The sequence below is a fragment of the Pleurodeles waltl genome, chromosome 3_1 (genome assembly GCF_031143425.1).
Source record: "Pleurodeles waltl isolate 20211129_DDA chromosome 3_1, aPleWal1.hap1.20221129, whole genome shotgun sequence".
NCBI lineage: Eukaryota > Metazoa > Chordata > Amphibia > Caudata > Salamandridae > Pleurodeles > Pleurodeles waltl.
The window spans coordinates 684,304,718-684,320,514 of record NC_090440.1 but is presented as its reverse complement, the minus strand read 5'-3'; the positions used below and the strand labels follow the sequence as shown (position 1 = coordinate 684,320,514).

At 43.5% G+C, this 15,797-nt stretch overlaps 1 protein-coding gene across 4 annotated transcripts in view; it reads left to right on the top strand.

Moving 5' to 3' along the window:
- Positions 1–15,797, top strand: part of COL16A1 (collagen type XVI alpha 1 chain) — a 717,464-nt gene that overhangs the window by 346,516 nt on the left and 355,151 nt on the right. For all 4 annotated transcript variants that reach the window (XM_069223294.1, XM_069223295.1, XM_069223297.1 and 1 more), the window contains 4 exons: positions 2,202–2,264; positions 8,859–8,900; positions 11,544–11,588; positions 12,000–12,044. In XM_069223294.1, the coding sequence (XP_069079395.1) occupies positions 2,202–2,264; positions 8,859–8,900; positions 11,544–11,588; positions 12,000–12,044 (195 nt within the window). The remainder of the gene's footprint in view (positions 1–2,201; positions 2,265–8,858; positions 8,901–11,543; positions 11,589–11,999; positions 12,045–15,797) is intronic.

The following is a 15,797-nucleotide window of genomic DNA, read 5'->3' as shown; positions in this document are numbered from 1 at the left end:
GAAGTTCCTAGTCCTCTTCGTTCTTGCAGAATCCACAGCTTCTACCATCCGGTGGCAGCTTCTTTGCACCCTCAGCTGGCATTTCTTGGGCATCTGCCCACTCACGACTTGAGTGTGACTCGTGGACTTGGTCCCCTTGTTCCACAGGTACTCTCGTCTGGAAATCCATCGTTGTTGCATTGCTGGTGTTGGTCTTCCTTGCAGAATTCCCCTATCACGACTTCTGTGCTCTCTGGGGAACTTAGGTGCACTTTGCACCCACTTTTCAGGGTCTTGGGGTGGGCTATTTTTCTAACCCTCACTGTTTTCTTACAGTCCCAGCGACCCTCTACACGCTCACATAGGTTTGGGGTCCATACGTTATTCGCATTCCACTTTTGGAGTATATGGTTTGTGTTGCCCCTATACCTATGTGCTCACATTGCAATCTATTGTGACTGTACATTGCTTGCATTGCTTTCTATTGCTATTACTGCATATTTTTGGTATTGTGTACATATATCTTGTGTATATTTAGCATCGCCATACTGAGGGTACTCACTGAGATACTTTTGGCATATTGTCATAAAAATAAAGTACCTTTATTTTTAGTATATCTGTGTATTGTGTTTTCGTATGATATTGTGCATATGACACCAGTGGTATAGTGGGAGCTTTGCATGTCTCCTAGTTCAGCCTAAGCTGCTCTGCTAAGCTACCTTTTCTATCAGCCTAAGCTGCTAGACACCTCTTTTACACTAATAAGGGATAACTGGACCTGGTACAAAGTGTAAGTACCCCTTGGTACCCACTACAAGCCAGGCCAGCCTCCTACACAATATTATAATCCATAGACGCTACAATCACTCCGCATCCGAGAATTTCTTTCCTTTTTCTATGTTCGATTAAAATAGTCAGTTCTCATACATTAATACTTTCAAATGGTCTCTTCTTAGTTAAAGGCAAACGCGCTCCTTTCAACATCGCGTCCTTCCAAAATTAATAGCCGCGCTGCATGACGCCCCACGTTATACTAAGCACTATAACACTGTGTTACTCTGTGCCCAAAGCCTTGATGCACTATAACATGTTTTGGTATATTCGAGAATAAATGGGGGATTGTGGGGATTTCTGTTTCCTTTTCCAAGCCGGATGCGAACTTCAACAGCTGAGTTCATCAGTAGACTTGTAGAACCTGACACCCTAAGAATGACAACTACCCATTGGCACTAATTCGAAAATATAAAATCGGGCGCAGCGCTCAATTTGTAAATAAAAACTTGCCGGTGCCCCAAGCCCTCCTCTTACACTCGGCTGCTGCAATAAAATTTCGGAACACGAAATACTGATGAGACGCAATCCTGAAGCCATCTCGGGCCTCTTCAATCCATATAAAGTCACTCCCTGCCCCTTCAGCTCTGTCTAGCAGCTTTCTACTTTCTTCCTTTGTGACGCTTTTTCGTTTTTCCTTTCCTCCGTCTTTCCCATGTATGTCTTTTGCTCGCAGCAAATGCTTGAGGCATAAGAATAAGCCCCGGCCCTCAAAAATAAGTGCCGGTGCTCCGCACCGCAAACAACAAGCACAAATTGAGCACTGATCGGGGGACAACAATGAACCGTGAAGAACTTTGCAAGAGATAGGGGTTTTTTATGTGAGTGCATGTGTAATATTTGTGAAGTTTTTTTTTTTAATGTTGCTTAATTTGATAACTTCACGTCGTTGGAGACTTTTAAAAAACAAAGTGGGTAGAAACTCTCAAAAAGTAGGCCGTGAGGCAGAATGAACCCACAAAACCGCCTTTTTTTGATCAAGAACTGTTCCACAAAAACGCTCTTAAAGTAAAATTCTCCCCCAAAAATAATTTTAGCCACAGAAACTTTCCCTTGCAAGCAAAGTTCTGCAAATGTGATAAACATGGAATTTTTCTGACCTTTATTAACTATACAAAACTTTACCTGTGGAATTATAATTTCCGCCCATTTCGCATAGTTGCTTGTGTAAGCATAATGTTGTACATAGGTGAGTACAAAAGCGTGCACGAGGTACTGTACAAGATAGAGGGCATGTGTGTGATATGTATATACATGTGTCTAATGGTTCTTATGCTATAGATTTTCTGCTCATGATCCTACAGAGGGTTGACTGTTTTGTCTATGACTATTGTGAAGCTGTATAGTGCTGGCTACATTTCCCTCAGCCATGTCTCTTTACAATTTTATAGGGCACAAAGGGAGAGAGAGGACCAGCTGGATCACTTGGACTGAAGGGGGAGAAAGGAAATCGGGTGAGTAGCGCTAACCACACATACGTCTTGTTTTCTTAGTCACACAGCAAAAACTGGAACTCAGGGCTTCGTTTGCATGCGCCATACAAGACATATAAGAACACTGACTTTCTTCTTGGGTGTCCAGTTCATCCAAAGGTACTTTATGACAAGCGTCACCAAGCATGTTGTGACCACCACCCTTTCACCCATACATCCAATCTCAGTCCGTGCTACCTTCCTGTGTTTCAGGCATGATGTCACCGACCCCACCCGATCCTTTGCAAGACAAACACCGTACCTCGGTGACTCTTCTTGATTTTAAGGTGGAATGGCAAAGACTCTTCTTAATCTTCTGCAAGACCCTCCCCTCCTAAAGATACTGGGACATGTCTCTGTTTTAATAAGGAGGCAGAATGTGACATGTCCGCCTGCAAAAATGAGTCAATTGTCTTTGAGGAGGAATGTGAGGAACCCTCTGTAACCTTGACCAAACTACCTCTTCCAGTCATTGCCTCTCAGGACCTTTTGAGGCAGGGTGGTGATAGACCCTTCAAACTCCTCTTAAAATCTAGAATTTGTGCAGGAATGGTTCAATATATTTTAATGACTGTTTTGAACCCTACAGTTTTTCCTGTTTTCAAATTGCTTTATCATAACAGCAGTTCTCCTGAGAAGGTAGACCCACCCTGGATTCACATGAATTCCTGACACTATACAGGATGTTCGCTTTCTAATAGTTAAACATAAATTACCCTTGGCATTGTTGGATTAAAACATGGCTGCCACATAAAATTCTAGGCCCTGCTGGCTCTGAGGATTATTGGAGTCTTGATACTAAGAAAGATGTGCATGAGGTTTTGCTTATCAGGCTTAACCAATATATCTAACAATTCGTACTTTAGGCAGGTCTGGGTTTAAGTTTAAATCTGGATATTGTTCCTTGTTTGGAGATTAACTATTTGTACAGGCAACTACAATTTCCTGCTAAAAAATGGGTTCCTCACCAGATTTATAGGCTTAGAATGTACTACATCACAGCCTGCCACACCTGAGAAGGCATTCCAAAGAAGAGGGCACAATCACCTGAAAAAAATTCTGAAGTGATGCTTGTGCAACTCGACCATTTGTTCTAGCTTCAGGGTCTGGACAAGACTATTTGCAAACTTTCAAGCCACTGCTCCATGAATATCTGCAAATTAACATGTAATTGGATTGCTGCAGTAGCGGCCAAATTCAAAGCGAAATATAACATTTGACACCATAAAAGAATCATATTAGCCTTCTGGTGACGTATTTTAATGCAATGCACAATGCATCTTGAAGAGATGAGTTTAGAAACTACTTGCTTAGACCACAGAAGATGAAGAACTCTCTTGGTATGCTGAAATTGTACTGTTCTTAATAAAGTGTTGTTTTCAAGTTACACATTTAAATTTTTTCCTCAGTATTTATGGGTGGGTTGAAAAAATATTGCCCCTGGTTTAATAGTCAGATGAAAGAGCATTTCAGACACTTCCTAATGACACTAGGGCTAGGTGCTCTACATCACTTTCTTGCAGAGGAAGACAGAAGATGGCTCACCAGTGTATATAGCCCATATTTTACTAATAGGCCATCAGAAAAGTCACTTCCCAAGTATAATAGACATGTTTGGTGTCTCCTACGGACAGTGAGGTAGTAACATGGGCAAAGTAGCATTGACCTTTATGAGAACCATTTGCTGCCCTTTTGAATAGCAAGCCAATATGTAGCACTCTGACTGACTCCATCTCGACTTATTCTACCTCCACATTTTTTGTGTTTGCATTGTTTGCATCTAACATGCTATAACCAATGCCATGCGTAGGGCTGATACAGTCCCCACAGAGATGTCTTCCATTTTACTGCCACATTAACCTCCAGGTGTTGCATCAATCCAGAAGAGAAAATTGAAGGGGGGAGGTGGGCCCATTACCTTGGCTTCCAGCATTTCTTCCTCTTGTATGGCATGCTGGTAGTACTATGATATCACATTTGCCACCTCCAAGCAAAATGCTGCATCATAGTCTCTGGTACTTCTGATGTGTAACCCTTCCCCTTCCAAATTGTTGCAGAATGGTAACAATTTGATTTGAACCAACAATACCAGTATCATTGGGGAAGGTCAAAATTCAAAGATAAATGCCCTAGGAATCACCTCCAGGCTAGGCAAGAAAATGAAGTAGCAGTCTTAACCTGTGGACCTAGCTTCTTCTTTGAACCTAAGCCAGGGGTATATCCCCATAGCTTTCCTGTCCACAGGTTTGGTGATCCCCGTGACAGTTGCAGCATAATGTCCACATATTATCATCATTCGTTCTCTTTTAGCACCACAGCAGAGGCTAAGGTTTCACGACCATCTCTCATCCACAGAGATTGTGAGGGTGCTTCACAGACGTGGTGTGTCTTGACCCAAACCAAAGGACTGGTCCCCAGAGTCTCATACTTGCCTACTCAACCCAGCTCTTGGATGTCGACTAAATCTGTCCCATCTCCGAGGTTGGGGCTTGCTTATACAGGCCCAACCACAGAGAAACACAGCCCGGAGTTTGATGCAAGTTTTTTTTACCTCTGACTGTAAATAACCTTTGCCATGTAATCACTTCCACCTGACATGTCAAAGAGCTGCGACCAAAAAAAAAAAAGCTTTATCGGCCTAAGAGAATAACATGTCTTTGCTGATTGTTTCTAGTTCTCTTAACATTGCCATGCAGTCTATTGTGCAGCTCTAGCTTCTGCGCTATAAAAGCACAGGGTTCACGCTGGGAAGAGATGATGGGCTGGGATGCCGAGTCCTGTCTAATTCCTCAAAATGTGGAGATATGGTAGATGTCTGACCCACAACTTTACCATCATGCCCAGGGTCCACATACTACTTCTGAATCTGTGTATTATTACAAAGATGAGGGCAATCTGAAATGCATAAAAATATGTATTTCCCAGAGATGTCAGATTCGGTTTACGCAAGCAAAGATTGGCATTTTCCCTTTGTTTCTATGATGTAAAACATCTATTTCTGATGCTTCCCTCTGCTTCAAAGGGTAATTTATCACTTCTGGATGCAGCTTCTAATGTTTGAATATACCCACAATCGTTATTGGAGCATTTGTGGACATGAACATCATGAACTACTCCTCCTTGTGAGTCTGAGGGCTTCATTTCCAAGAATCTGACACATCGGCCTCAATGTGTCAGATTTTTGGAGCAGCCCTACGATCTCCTAACGATACCATGGACATGCTGTATTTACAATACAGAGCTCTATGGCACACGTTTTCACAGATGTGTCAGAAATTCTTATGCATCTGTTGGTGCTAAACTCAGGCATTGCTGGTCTAGTGTAAAAAAAAATGCCACTATTCCAACAATGCGAGGATGCCCCCATAGAAAAAATCCATGTGTCAATTTGATGCCTGATCAGATCAGGCGGTAAAATTTTGACACAGTGAAGACACAGAATGACTCAGGGAAATATTGTAAATTTCAGCGTGGCAGTTCTGTGTGGCTTTTCCCGTGGGAATGCCTATCCTGCATAAATTATACCTGGTGTAGGTATAATGTGACGCAAGGGTTTACAAACTGACGCATTGGGCCCAGGTCGCCAGTTTGTAAATCTGTGCAGTTGAGAGCACTGCTGTCACCACTGCTGCGGCAAAAAAAAAAAAAAAATGATGCAACAGTTGCTCAAAGGCTTTGTAAATGAGGGCCTGAGTGTCTGAGCTGCGCAACACGTTCAGTTCCGCAGTATAAAGGTACCTCTTTGGATCTCATATGTGACATGAAACTCTTCCCATGTTGGATAGCTGTAGCCATGTACATGCTCGTCCATACTACAAGCCCACAGGCAAACACATAACCTGGTTTCTGGCTTTTATGATGGAAGCCATAACTCGCAAATCGCTGAGCTAACTTGAACCCTAGTCTGTCTGAATGCATTCAGTTGGAGGACTATTTTGGCAAGTTAGAAAAGTAAAAGTGCATTTTTCGATAAAATGTTACATCAAGGCAAAATGGTAGGAGCGGTCATGTGGAGGAGCACTTTCTGGCAACATTCACGAAGAGCAAAGCAGCTCTGTGGAATAATTCATGCGAGCAGGACCATGGGTACGATCTTTCATGGGCATTGCCAACACTGCTGGAAATTGAGATTAATCTGTAAGGATCTAGTGTGTGGTAATAATTGACGGGGAGCTGTAGCATGGGCTAACTGCCCGGAAAGCATAACAGTAGAGTGATGTGGACCCTGGACATGTTATCAATAGGTACCTGCACTCAAGGAGAGGTCTGAGAAGAGACCCCACTCAAGCCATATGTTCATTGCTATGATCTATGTGTAACCTGATGTCCCAGACTTGAATCCTGATGGGTTCACCCAACCTCTCATCGAACCGAGGCTGGTCGCGTGAGTACCACTGGCGATGGGAATTTGTAACTCCTGCCGCAGAGCTCCTTCAGGCTTATGTGAGGAAGTGCAATAAGAGAATCATTATTATATTAATGCAATGTGGGGTAAATTAGTCATGAAGATTAGCAGCCTGAGGTAAATATTGAAAGAAAACAGAATTGTGAGGTATTAAAGAGTAGCCTCCTGAGGTAATCATGGATAGAGAGCAGCGCTCTGAAATCACTATTACTGTAGAGCAGTGTTCCCCAACCCCCGGGCCGCGGACCGGTGCCGGTCCGTGGATCAGTCGGCACCGGGCCGCCCCACTGTGGCGGGCGGTAAATGTTTGATAATTTTTCCGTGGCCCGCTTGTCACACAATGGGACAAGCGGGCCACGGAAAAATTATCAAACATTTACCCGTCCACGGCGATAAAAAGGTTGGACAACACTGCTGTAGAGCATCACTTCGAGGAAGTATTGATAAACAGCAACACTGAGGTGACTATTTATGGAGAGCAGTAGTGTGGAGCATAGAGCATCAATGGAGAGTTGCTCTATGAGGTAGTTATTAATGGAGAGTAGCAGGGAGAGGTAACTATTAACAGAGAGCAGGGTTCTGAGGTAGTTATTAATGATGAGCAGCACTCTGAAGTGACAATAAACGGAGAGCAACACTCTAAGGTAGTTATTGATATGAAGCAACAACTGATGTTCATTTACAATTTTGAGGAATCCTCTTTGTGACTCTTCATTCCAAATTTAGCAGGCTTTGACGCCATAAATATGAACAGTATGACATAGAAATGAATGTCTGGCGTTATTTTCCAGAATATGTTGCAATCTACTAGGCACACCTGATGTAGAGGAGGTCAGATGGTAGGGGAGTTTCTTCAGAAAAGAAGCGGCTTGCAGAAACAAAGAACAAAGACATGTTAGAAAAGCACGAACAGAGGGATTTTTGTTCTCATAGAAGAAAACCCGTATAAACATGATCTACTGCCCCTGAGGTCCTGCGCGCCAGGGCGGAAAAATAAAAAAAGCCTCTGTTGGCCTCCAATCTTCCCGCAAATGCTCGTAAAACGTTAACGTTTTGATTAAATGTGAGGTCCCTTAAACGCGATTTTCCTTTGGGTGTGGGTGTATTAAGGCAGAGAGAAATCGAAAGAAGACTTACGTTTTCTAAAACAGTGCGCTGGTATCCACCTGGCACCTGGAAATTATTTTACAAATGTATTAATCTGGGGGTAGATGTCCTGTTGAAAAAATATAATTCCTCTGGCTTCTTGAGGACTAAAAGAGTTAAAGGTCCGACATGACGCTGGTCCTCTGCTGTTCCAAATCCAGCTACAGCAATCCAGTTGTATGCATACGCATGCACCAACTTTTTAGTAGCAACACAACAACGCACCCATGAACACAAATGCACCCCTGCACCAGTCCCTGTGAGGGTGTATGCCCCCCCTAAATCAGATTATGCAACTTTAACCATTTGTGTACCCCTCATTTTTAAAATTCCGTTCGCTATAATCACATCACCTGTGGACACGTGTGCAACCTTAGGTCCACTCACAGGACATCAGTACACCTCAGGGCACTCAGCAACTCTCAGTCTATCTCAGTATCCCAGTTCATCTGAGCATGCAGGTGCACTTCTCGGTTTAGTCAGAGCGCCATTTTCATTGCAAGAATTTGAGCCCCACCTTATATCCAATTACATCGTCTCCATGGACTCTTCTGCGTCCATTTACACCACATCAATACACCTGAGCGTACTTATGCTCCTCTGTACACCCTCACAAGTTCATGGTGCACTTCTGGTCACGAGCACAACCCAAGCCAACCACAGAACACGTATTCTTCTGTAAGCACTTCAGCCCCTAATTTTAGTGTCAACTCCCCCAAAACGTAATTTTGGAATTGAGCTCCCCTGAACCTGTTACAGCACACAACCCTTCTATGGACACCCGGGATAAGCTCATTTCAACCAGTGGGCCTGGTTGCAGCTGTGGTCTTCCCAGCAAGTCCAGTCAGGGACTTATCTAAGATAAGTGATTTCACAGTAGTATGTCACAGGAGCACACCACAGTACCCCAGTACTAGTGCTCCCCCATTAGACAGTCACACTGTGTGAACTTCAATAATTGGACTGCCTGACGGAAATGAAGCAAAAGGACTCAGATGGTTTTAACGTTTTGGTTCTTTTCCCAGGGCCTAGACTGTGTTCGCATATCTGAAGAGGAGCCACTCCAGGTGAGCTATACATATTGCTGATTCCTGCGCATGCTCTGTGGGCTATGGGTGCATGGTATGTATGCACGACCTTTAAAAGAGACTGGACAGAGCCTCTCTGCACGGGTACCAGCACCAGTGCTTTATTTGTAAAAGGATAAGGGATCGCCCCAAAGTTTTGTTCAAATGCTCTTGGTAAGCCCAACCCAAGACCACGGTGCCGATTGAAAGGGTTGTCTAGTCTTGATTCCACCTCATGCCTCTTTTATCCACCACCATGTACTTAAGCCTCCTTATCTTACACTTGCGCATTCTTTTCCATCCCCCATTTATCCCTTTATCTCTGTTTTTCGGTCCACCAACAACCACCAGATCAGTTAAGCACTGAGCAAGCCTGGACACAAGTTTTGGAGGAAGATTCAATGTGGTTTGGCCCAGGCTGTGCTTTGTGCTTTTTCCTGATATTAGGTTAAGTGCTCTGTGAGCAATCTGTTTTCTTCCTTATAGTGAGAGCTAAGTCATTACTTAATTTGAAAAATAGTAAGTCCTGGGACCTAAAGTTTTGCTCAAAAGTCATCGCAGACGGCGGCCCTGATGAATACCAAGGCTGTCTAGTTTCAATTCCATCTGATGCCTCTTTCATCCACCACCAGACACTCCCTGTGACTTTATATCACTACAGCGGGTTTGTCCCTGCTTTTGCCCTTTCTCACGGGCTTTACGTCTCTCTCTCTCTCCTCGCCCACTCCCTCCATGCCTTTATCTCTTTAACTCCATCCTAAAGGTTTATGAGTTAAAAATCAATCCTGGTCCCCAAAAATGAGTGCTGATGGGTCTTAGCCACAACCACAGTCTCAAATTAAGCACCAAGCTAAGCCCACAAGATGCTGTGTGTGCTGCTCCTTAACTGTACAGTACAGCAGGTACTGAGCTCAGGCATGATTGCATTGGGTGTGTATTGCACACACAGTGAGTGCTGACCTCAGATATGATTATTTTGTTATTTTTGTGTGGTTGAGAGCTCAGCTCGGACCCAACCCTGTGCCGGTTCCGTATTTTATTGCACACTGGGTGCTGAGCTCAGGTCCGGCTGTGCTGTTTCTGTACTGTACAGTGGCGTAGCGTGGGGGGTGCAGGGGGGGCCGGCCGCACCGGGCGCAACATCTGGGGGGGGCGCGCTCGCACTCGCAGCTCTCTGCCCCTGCCTGGCTCACTCACGCAAATGACTTGCCTTGCCCCGGGTGCTGACAACCCACGCTACGCCACTGGTACTGTATACTGCAATATGTGCTGAGCTCACAAATGGTGGTGCGCTGGTTCTGTATTGTGTATCAAGCGATGAGCTTGGATCTAGCTCTGTGTTGGGAGTGCCAAACTCACATCCAGGGCCGGCTTTAGTGCTGCCTTAACATTGACGCCACCTTGGAATCGAGCCAGCGCCAATGTGGCGATGCAGCGTGTGCAGCAGCACCTGTCGCCCATTCCACTGCCCATAATTCGGGCAGTAAAATGCGTGATGGGGCTGTGCATGGGGCACCCCTTCACTGCCCATCGAGGGCACCCCCATTCTGCCAGCTTTTAAACGGCGATGTGAACCGCCATGGAAAGGCTGCCAGAATGGAACTCATAATCCGGTGGACAGCGCTGCTTGCAGTGCTGCCCTGGCAGATTACATCCACTGGGAACGCCGGGACCACCAGGCTGGAGGCCGTCTACGGTGTGGCAGTGTCGGCGGTATTACCGTGGTGTTTCGGGCGTGGTCAGAATGCAGCAGTCCAATGGCCACCCCGAGTTTGGCGGTCTCAAGACCGCCAGACTCAGAATGAGCACCTAAGTCAGTATTGGATGCCAGGGCCCCCTGCCCTAAGCAATTTATATGATTTGATCCTCAAAATAATACATGAAACTATAAAAACAAGTATACACCAAACAAATGCTGAAATATTCAAACATTTTGTTTAATTTACAAATATAGAAGGTTTACAGGTTTCTATTTTGTGTTCTTATTTGTATATACCTTAATAATTCTGATATATTCATTTTCATAATGTGTTAATTTTAATAATGTTTATTTAGTAAAACAGTCATGAAGCCCTGAGTATGTCTCGCGGACCCCCAGTGGTCCTTCGACCACAGGTTAAGAAACACTGGTATAGTTTGTTTTAACTCGGATATGTCTCTGCATTAGCTCTGCATTGTACACTCCAGTGTGTACTGAGGTCAAATCTGGCTATGTTAGTCCTGGATCAAGCCCACTGGATGTAGGGGAGTTTCGTCATTAGTCAATCCACCAGGCAGGGAGGAGGGCCATTTCATCCGGCATGTGCTGGGCTACTGCCCCCCCCCCATTTGGAATCTTTTTCTTCGCTTGTGTGCATATGCTCAGACATGTCTCCACACTGGCTGTGTATTCCAGTGTGTACTGTGGTCAGAGGTCTGGTTGTGCAGGTCCTTTATTAGTGGGGTGTGTGATGATTTCAGATCAGGCTGTGTGTTGATTCTGTATAGTACTTTCTAGTATGTACTGACTTCAGACAGGATCAGATCTGCCTTTGTATTAACTCTGTGTTCAGTCTTTGGTGGAGGGCTTATTTCAGATAAGGATGTCTGCTGGTGCCACCGCATGTTAGAAGTCAGCCCTTTTAATTTCTCTCTTTTCCATAGTGTGCTGTTGGTGACCCAGGAGAAAAAGGAGAGCGAGGTGATCCTGTAAGTTACAAAATGCCTGTGTTCTGCAATGCTTATTTACACACTTCTCAACACCATGTGATCTTGAGCATAGCTGGTCACAATTACTTCCCAGGAATATGCTTTTCTGGGGTGGGCAGGCGGGGAACTAGTTTTTTGTATACGCTTCTGCAATCAATTTTTTATCAGTGGAAAGTCAACTGATGCAACTAAAATGTATCAACTGGGGCCACCTTCTCTCTAGTGTGTACTTGGCAAGGGGAAAATACGCTGGCTGGGGCATGCGCGCAATGATCAAATCTTCTCACTCGTGGATCTGCAATCTGCTGTGGAGTCAATAATGATTATCTGCTAGTGAAATTTGAGGATATGAAACACACTCATGAATCTCATCCTCAACAAATTGTAATAATGTTTCCTTGGTGCCAACAGGGGAAGGATGGACTGGCTGGGCCGGCAGGACCAACAGGACACAAGGTAAGCGAGTCTGGACCAATGTTCAAGTGTTCAAGTATAGTCCGTACTGAGCTTCTTGTCTCTCAGGGTGGGAACAACAATGGATGCAGGTGAAATGGGGCCGAAAACGCCCTCCAGGGGTGTGAGGGAGAAGATTGTGGTGTAAAAGGTCTGAAGTGCCCACCTAAAACTATTATGGTAAAACGCTGCTTCCATAAAGGTAACAAACTACCAGGTGCTAGGTCAAGAATCACTCTTGTAGGCACGTCCCTTTGACAAAATGTATCTTTAAATTAAGAGGTGAATCATCCCAGTAGTATTACTTACTAGTGCACTCTCATGTCTCAAAGCTGATTATCCTTCAGTACTATTTCAGCTCCCCCATTGACCAATCCCAAAGCTTATCAAAGGCTTATCAAAGAATATTGTTTAATGAGAGAACCATGCATATATTCACTGACAAAAACAAAGGTTACAAGGACGGCATAGTTAGGTTCGGAATTTACTTGTACAAAACCACAGAAATTCAACAGTTATAGTTAGAGTTCTTTCAAGTTACTATAACTCGTGCTTTTGTCTTGCACAGTTTTCTTGAAATGATGTTATTGCAAATGTTGCGGTGATAGCAAAGATGCCATACAAGATCTCATCAGTGACATAATATGTGAAGTAATTAGCTGTGCACGGCGAAGGCACGAGTTTTAGTTACCTTAGGGCGCGAGTTACAGTTACATGAAAGACCTATACCTATAACTACTGATTTTCTATGGTTTTGTACTAGTCAATTCAGAACCTAACTATAATGTAAATGCAACCTTCGTTTTGTTCAGGGAATTTCTATGTTTTTTTGTAACATAAAGTAATTTGAATTACTATACGTTATTCCAAACCCCGCCGCGGGGTTGGTCGCAAGGCCTGGCCATGCAGCCAAGCCCTTATAACCGCCAAAACCCACGCAGTGCATGGCCTTTGGGCGTGTGTAGGGCAGGTTGGCCACCGGAACTGTCTCTGTTAGTGGATGTATCTATGGGTGCGTGAGTGTCTGAGAGGGTCTGAAAGTGGATGTGTGAGTCTAAGAGTGGGTCTGAGTGGGTGCATGAGTGTCTGAGTGGGCGTGTGAGTGGGCACCTGAGCCTCTGAGTGCATGTATGAGTGAATGAATTAGAGTGTGAATGAGACTGTGTTTTTTCTTTAATTTTTTTCCATAGTCACGAATATTTTGCAAATAATTCATGGAAATTCGTGAAATATAATCATGCGCCGTGACGCAAGATTACATTAAACCTATCACTTGCCCATAAAACACACCTGTATCACACCCCTGGGGTCACGGTATCTTCACCCTCACCCATTATGCCTCCTTCAATTTAAATTTTCACCCCCTGGGGCTGTGTCCCGTGAAATAAAATGTCAGTCACAACTTTCTAGTCTGGTTACGGTCAGCCAGTTGCAACGCATCTTTTCACACTTGTATTTGCAAAAAAATCACAAATTTAATGAATTATTCACGGCCAGAGAAATACAATTTGATTTGCCCTTAAATATCTTCCAAACTACTGAAAGGATTTACACCAAATAACAAAAAGCACAATTTGCATACCAGCAGCAAGCTTTCTGCCCAATTTGGTGTAATTCTGTCCAGTGGTTCAGGCTGTAGACGTGTTGACAGGTCCTATGGGAATTAACATGGGAAACGTAACTTTTTTGGGCCCCCTTTTTCTCGGCTCCCGCTTAACAGATCACCCCAAAACCTCCCGAGTGAAAAATCACCGGGCCACTTTTTTCAGAAAATTTGATGAAGATTCGTCAAACAGTGCCAAAGATATAGGCAATTCAAAAATGCTTTTTCTATGGAAAAATGGTCCTAACTATACCTACTGGCGGTATATGTATATATATATATATATGTATATATATATATATATATATATGCAAAATACTAGTATATATATATATGTATATATGCAAAATACTAGTATATATACACTGAAAAAACACTGTTACATTGATTGTGGAGTTGTTAATTGTGTTCACCTTAAGTCCTCAGATGACCTTAAAGCATCATGCCGAATATGAAGCAGTCGCCTCACCAAAGAAAACGCCTGAGTCTTTTCTGTTTGTGGAATAGGGGAGTAGCTATCAATGGTGCAGCAGGTCCAGAAGCACCAGAGCCCAGAGGTCTTAGGGGCCAACTGACTCCAACCTGGCTGTTTTTTTACTACCAAACCTGTGCACAAGGAGGGTGGAAGCATTTCCTGTTTGTACCTGGGTCCATGCCACCTTTGCTATGCCACCGAAGAAGAAAGATATTTTAGAACATTGCCTCAAAAGATCAATTTGTATATGAGGTATAATCATAGGAACAAATGGTAAAGCCTAGATCGGAATTGTTTGGGATTGCCATTTTGTATATTGTTGCCAGAGACCAGTGTTGCAGAGTTCCTTGAACTTACATCTAGAACATAAGTATGTTTAACTGACTATACGCTATAAAACAAGGGGAGGAACTTCTTTCATCAAGTATCTACAAATTTGATTCCTAGCAGGCAATATCTGGTGCAATAACGTTTTCTTTTTGCAAGTAGACAGGATCACATATTGATTTGAGATACCAAAGGCAACTGAAATATTGCTTACCTTGATCTCTTTGGCCAAGATCTCAACAATTATTTTGCCTATAGTTTGTCAGAAGGTATATATGACTGTACGCTGTATAAATGTGTGCTGATCATTACCTGCTGTTTGTCCAAGAACTGGACATGCTATGACTTCAGCACCTCGGACCTTCATCAGTTTCTGCAGTGCACAGCATACCTTGAGGAGGGTAAAGAACTGATTCCTCTTGAGTGGTGCAGCTTTCCAGTTTTATACAAAAAGCCTAAAGATACTTGCCAGTTATCATGAATCTCCAGCATTAACAAGTATCACTCGGAGCTTTTCAGCCGATTTAAAATATTCTTGAACTATGTCTTTAAGTTGCTTATACCAGAAAGTCATCCCTCTGCCGGGTAGATTAAGCCAAAGATTACTTCCTATAAGAGGGTACTATTTTCCTTGCAGTAGTTAGTCTTCTGCATAGCAGCCCAACTGTACACATAGAAATTTGGAGAGTCCATGTCCTGCTTTACCCAGCAGGATATCTCATGGAATAAGCCTGGCATCCATCAGCAGATTGCCCAAGATCAAATACTCTCCTGTTCTCACACAGCCACTAAAGGCATCTGGTAAGCCAGCCAAACTTCCCAGAGGGTCCCAAATTGGCTGTAAATACCAGAAGTATGGGATCAAATGCCCTCCTAATGTTCTAACATATCCTTGCTTCGGTCTGGATATGTTTTTACTTTCTCAAAATAATTTTGTTAGTATAATTAAAAGTAAATCCTTTGACACTGTGTGGAGCTAACATGACTCCTATCAGTGGTTGAAGGTCTTTGTTATTTGATAGCTTAATTCATGACCTGATATTTTTTAACTGCACGTATTTGTACACCTGGTAACTATAGGCTACCTTTCCTTAAAGATCTTCGGAACCTTTTCCAAGAAAATCATGCACCTTTGAGTTTCAGAAGAAAAAAATTCACCTTTTGAGGCTCAGCTGAAGTTATTAATCTTATCCTGAATCTTTGCAGTCCTTCCATAGTGAAATCGAGGGGAATTAAAAGTTCAGCTGTGGGGAAATTGTCATTTTCACCATGTTAGCCCTCCCAAAGATGAATGGAATATGTATGCAGCATTTTAGCAACTGTTCGATTTTGTTTTACTGACCTTGTTCAT